At 37.3% G+C, this 4708-nt stretch overlaps 1 protein-coding gene across 1 annotated transcript in view; it reads right to left on the minus strand.

Moving 5' to 3' along the window:
* Positions 1 to 1046: 1046 nt before the first annotated feature.
* The window catches only part of cn (Kynurenine 3-monooxygenase cn), a 12489-nt gene continuing 8827 nt past the window's right edge, over positions 1047 to 4708 (minus strand). The window contains exons 6-11 of the mRNA XM_043010912.2: positions 4673 to 4708; positions 4240 to 4332; positions 2794 to 2883; positions 2220 to 2360; positions 1755 to 1916; positions 1047 to 1519 (exon numbers count right to left, since the gene is read on the minus strand). The exon at positions 4673 to 4708 is cut by the window's right edge and continues 123 nt beyond it. Of these exons, the coding sequence (XP_042866846.2) occupies positions 1367 to 1519; positions 1755 to 1916; positions 2220 to 2360; positions 2794 to 2883; positions 4240 to 4332; positions 4673 to 4708 (675 nt within the window). The 3' untranslated portion in view covers positions 1047 to 1366. The remainder of the gene's footprint in view (positions 1520 to 1754; positions 1917 to 2219; positions 2361 to 2793; positions 2884 to 4239; positions 4333 to 4672) is intronic.

Here is a 4708-nt window from a genome sequence, read left to right on the forward strand (position 1 = left end):
GCCCCACCAGGGGCCGGGTGGGTGGGTGGATGGGTGTGGTCGCTCGTTTTACCGTTTTGAGTTTTTTCTAATTTAATACTTCTGTGTTTAATTCCCATGTTTTTAGTTGTTATGTTCACTTTTGTGTTTTCTTTACCTGACAAAAATGGATTTCATCTGAGTGGCTGTGATACATGATGGGGTGACTCATGAATTCTTTCTTTTCAGAATGTTCGGTACAGTGACTGATGCAACCATTGTGAGTATTGTTGGGTTGTCCCTCGCGTCCTGTGGCTGTTGATTGGTTTGAGAGGTTAACGCCTCTACTAGCAGAGTGACCCAATGACCCGTGGCCAGGGGAGGGTTGTAGCAATTACGATTTTGGAAACTTACCGGGCAGCCACTTGCACGTTGGCTAAATGAGCCAAGGGTTTGAGCATTGGTGGATCCAAGACGCCCCACCCGATCACCTAATTTGTCCGTGAAGTTTGTTGGTAGGCAAAGTAGGACTCATGGGAGGGGGGAGGGGGAGGGGGGAAGTACACCAGGCGTCGCCGATCACGATTTCTGTATTCATGGTGCTACAAAAGCGCAATATCATTGAAAAGTAAATGCTTTATACCACGAAAATCACATTTAAGCCACTTTTTTCTAGAATATTTGGTAGTTTAATGTCAATCATCAATCCTTCGGTAACTTGGGGGTGTGGGTTGACAATATAAAATGCTCTAAAATAGTTGGGAATATGACTGTTACGTAAATCCCCCCTCTATTTTGGGAAACTTGTGGCAAAAATATTTGCCCATATGACTGCACACTTTTATTAGTACTTTTCATTACTGCTTGTCAAAGAGAAATATCAAAATAGGTTAGACATGACTGACATGCAGTGGACGAATACTCCAGATCATTTTCTTGTTGGGGAATATATATAATGTTTTGATATTCCTAAATTTGATGTAAAAGTACAAATGACTAAGTAGAAAGTATTTCTATTTGAATGCAATCACGAAATATCTTCATATAAAATTTATTCACATATCAAAAAAGATATTAAAAAACAAATATTGGAAAGTGTCTTTAGTAACCATACAAGAATATCAACAGTAAAAAAAATCTTGAGTTGTCAAGATAGTCATGGTAAGAAATGCAACAGTAATATAAACGTTTTGCCATGAAGCATTTTATGCAGCAAGGCCTTTAGTAAGACCTAAAAACTTAAGCTTGTTAATTATTTTAATAGAACTGAGTAGCATCCTTACTACTAAAGATCTTTTTTTATACTTAAGAGATTACTGACAAAGGAATTTACTGCATAGGAAAATGTCTCATACAAAGTGCTTGCTCCCTATTAAGCCTAAGAATTTTTATGCCATCCAATAAACCATCAGCGCATGGCGATGGCAAGTGTTTTGGTCGTGATGCTGTTCAGATGAGTAATCAGAGAATGAGAAAATGCATGAGCTGCTTGGGTCTTGGTAGCAAAGAACCCGAGAACGATTCCAGCCACAGCCGAGATGTTCACCAGCTTACCAACCATCTGAGGGCGAGAGGAACCATTATATTAGAAGGTTGGATGATGTGAAAGACCATCGACATAAATATTGGTCAGATTTCCACAGACTAAGACCATGGTAGGTACACTTCAACTTTGTGTGAGCGAATGCGCTTCTGTATTCCAAGACAAATATATACTTAAGCGCTAGTCATAATACATATAATCCTGAATTCCTAAGCAATAAGTATGATAAAAAAAAAATCACAGAAAAACTGACCTCATCTTGCCACTTTTTCTTGGCAATGCAGAGGTGGTAGCGTTCTCTGGAGAAGGTCACCATTGTGTACAGAGGCACCCACGTTCTCGGGAGCAAGCGATTCAGAAAGTCGTCCCACTTTTTTCGCAAAAGGAACAGTCTGGAGTTCACAAGATCTCGCATCTGCCGGTCAAAGGAGGGTGGAGTTATAATGAGAGTAACTGCGTTTTTAATTGACGGGAAAAAATGCCATGATATTTGTGATATATTTTTTCTCATAACCACTAAGATTTTTTGGGAGAATAATACTTTGAATAGAGATGAACTTTGGAAACAATAGTTAAAAATTTAAATAGTGCAGACAATCTAGATACACATTAATTAAATAAATCTGAACCCCAGTTAACATTCAAGTTAACACATCAATATCACAAATCAATATTTACATATAGTAGCAATAAAACAAGCTCGAAGACTTCTACCAACCTCGATGTAGTTATACATGGCAAGGTCAACAATGGCTTCTGCATCTGGGTTTCGGTGTTCGGAGTAGGCAGGCAACACCTTGGTCAGGTCGTCCTCGTATTTATCCATAATTTCGTTCAACACGACACAGTCTTCCATTCCCTGGTATATAAAAAAAAATAATGAAACTTTTTTTCTATAAAAAAATGTTCTTGCAAGGAATGAATGTGTTTTTTAAATATTTTTTTCTTATAGAAAAAAAAATTATATGAGACAATGAAAATCACAGAAAACCGGAAAAACTGAATGTGATATATCACATAGTTTACAGATTCTCTACAGATTCTCTCATTCTTCTCATATATTTCTAAAAAAAGAAAAGAAAAAAAAATCATATCCATTTCCAGATCAGTCTGAATTCAGATCATCAACTATCCTTAAGGTATCATAGTTTTAATCAGTTTTACCTATACCTGAAATTCCTGCTGCATAAACCATCAAAAGTCGTCCTACCATACAATAAAAGCATAAATATCTCTCATACACCAGTATATCATAATTGATAGTGCGTCTTTTAGCAAGGACAGTGACTTACGCAGTTCATTCCTTGGCCATAGAAGGGCACCATAGCGTGGGCTGCATCACCCATCAGCAAAGATGTCGATCCAACGTGGTATGGGGAACACTGGAACAAGGATTTTTTTTTTTTGTGGATATTTATATAATCATCATCTATACTAGCATTAGGAGTAGTAGTAAAATTAATACTAGTAGCAGTAGTAATGGTAGTTGTGGTTGTAGGAGTCGGAATGACCGGAAGGGGGGAATTGAGGACTATTATTTTTGTAGCAGAAGTATTAGCGGTAATTCTCAGATCTGTTCTTCTGTGTCTGAGAAGAACTCGGAACTCACTCTATGGCGGCAAAAAGTCGCACAAGAACGCGGCTCAGTAACATAATGAAGCGTGGAGTATAATTAATTTGCATGTTCTAACAAATGGTTGCATAAACATGGTAAGAAAAGGAGGCTCAGAGGCCGTGGTAAAATAACAAATCAGTAACAGTAGCAGTGGCAGGTTTGCAGGGAAAATGTTAACTAACATGATGAGGAAGGAATATCACAAGCGATATCACACTGTTAGGCAGTAATTCTGATGGTGTTTTGCCTTAATTAAAGAAATAGCCAGTGCAACTCCCCATAGAAAAAACATCCATCATCAGATATTGATGATACATATTGTACCAACAAATTTCTTGGTAAGCAATGTCGAAAATTAAGAAAGAAATCCAGTCAGCTGAAGGGATAACTCAACGTGATCCAGTAACCATGGTTATGTATGTCAGGCCTTCATGAGAAAATCGATTGTAACAACAGCGTCAAACAAGTAGCTTACTCTGATCTAACGGTGCGTGAAAATTTAAGATTAAAAAAAGTGACAATTTGATCGTCGTCACCTTGGCTATTATTCAGACGTAAACAAATCCTCCTCCATTGTAAAGCAGAACACTACAGCCGTCAGAGAGAGTGCCAAGAGTCAGAGAAAAATACCGTGGAGATATATAGTTAATTGGAGGAGCAGTTAATTGGAGGAGCTATCACGTGTCGTTCCGTTTGCCCCGATCTGCTCCACAGTAACTGAAAGGGACTCGGTCATCAAACTTTAAGACGCGGTTCCACGAAGGAATGCAGTACGTTTGTTGAAGTAATAATTGGAGGCATTGCCATGGCTACAGGGGGGGGGGGATTACAAGCCATTTCTTTTAAAAAGTCTTAGTGCTAATGTCACTACTTTTATCATAGTTGTTGCTTATCACTACTTTTATCACAGTTGTTGCTATTGCCACCTTCGTAACTAACATCGTAACATCATACTGAACCCACTATTATCAGCATTATCATTAATGTTTCTTTTAATATCAATATCATCATCATCATTGCAGTAACTGAAACCTATTTGCATATATATTGTTGAATACTGTGTTTGATAAAAAACAGTACATTCACATTAGGATGCAGTAAAAAATACACATATCAACATTACCTTAACCGAGATCATTGGCAGTGCCTTGTTAGCGAAGAAATCGTGGATGAGCTTTTCTCGGCCAATCAGCGTTATCGCATCAGGATAGTTTGTCTGCAAAGAACGATTTCTAAAAATAGTCTCGTGGAATGTGGTGTTGAAACGTCTGGGAATGCTTTAAAATTATTATATTTTTTCTGTGGTGGAATAGAATGATTTCGAAAGCATCTAAAAATCTATAAGTGTTCTGATTATTATAATTATAATTATTAAGAAATTATTATAATGAGTTGATTTATTACATTAAAACTTCAGTACTGGCTGTAAATACAATTCAAAAGAAAAGTCACAATCATTTCATCACTGTATTAATAACCTGTATTTCTATAACATGTGATCTTAGAGAAAATAAACAAAGACGACAAAAAAAACTCGACTATTTCCAACCACCAACCTTGAAAAAGTCAATCAAGACTTCGGGTGTGTCCAG

This window comes from Penaeus japonicus, unplaced genomic scaffold, assembly GCF_977035675.1.
Source record: "Penaeus japonicus unplaced genomic scaffold, GWHDUDI00000001_assembly GWHDUDI00000026, whole genome shotgun sequence".
Lineage (NCBI taxonomy): Eukaryota > Metazoa > Arthropoda > Malacostraca > Decapoda > Penaeidae > Penaeus > Penaeus japonicus.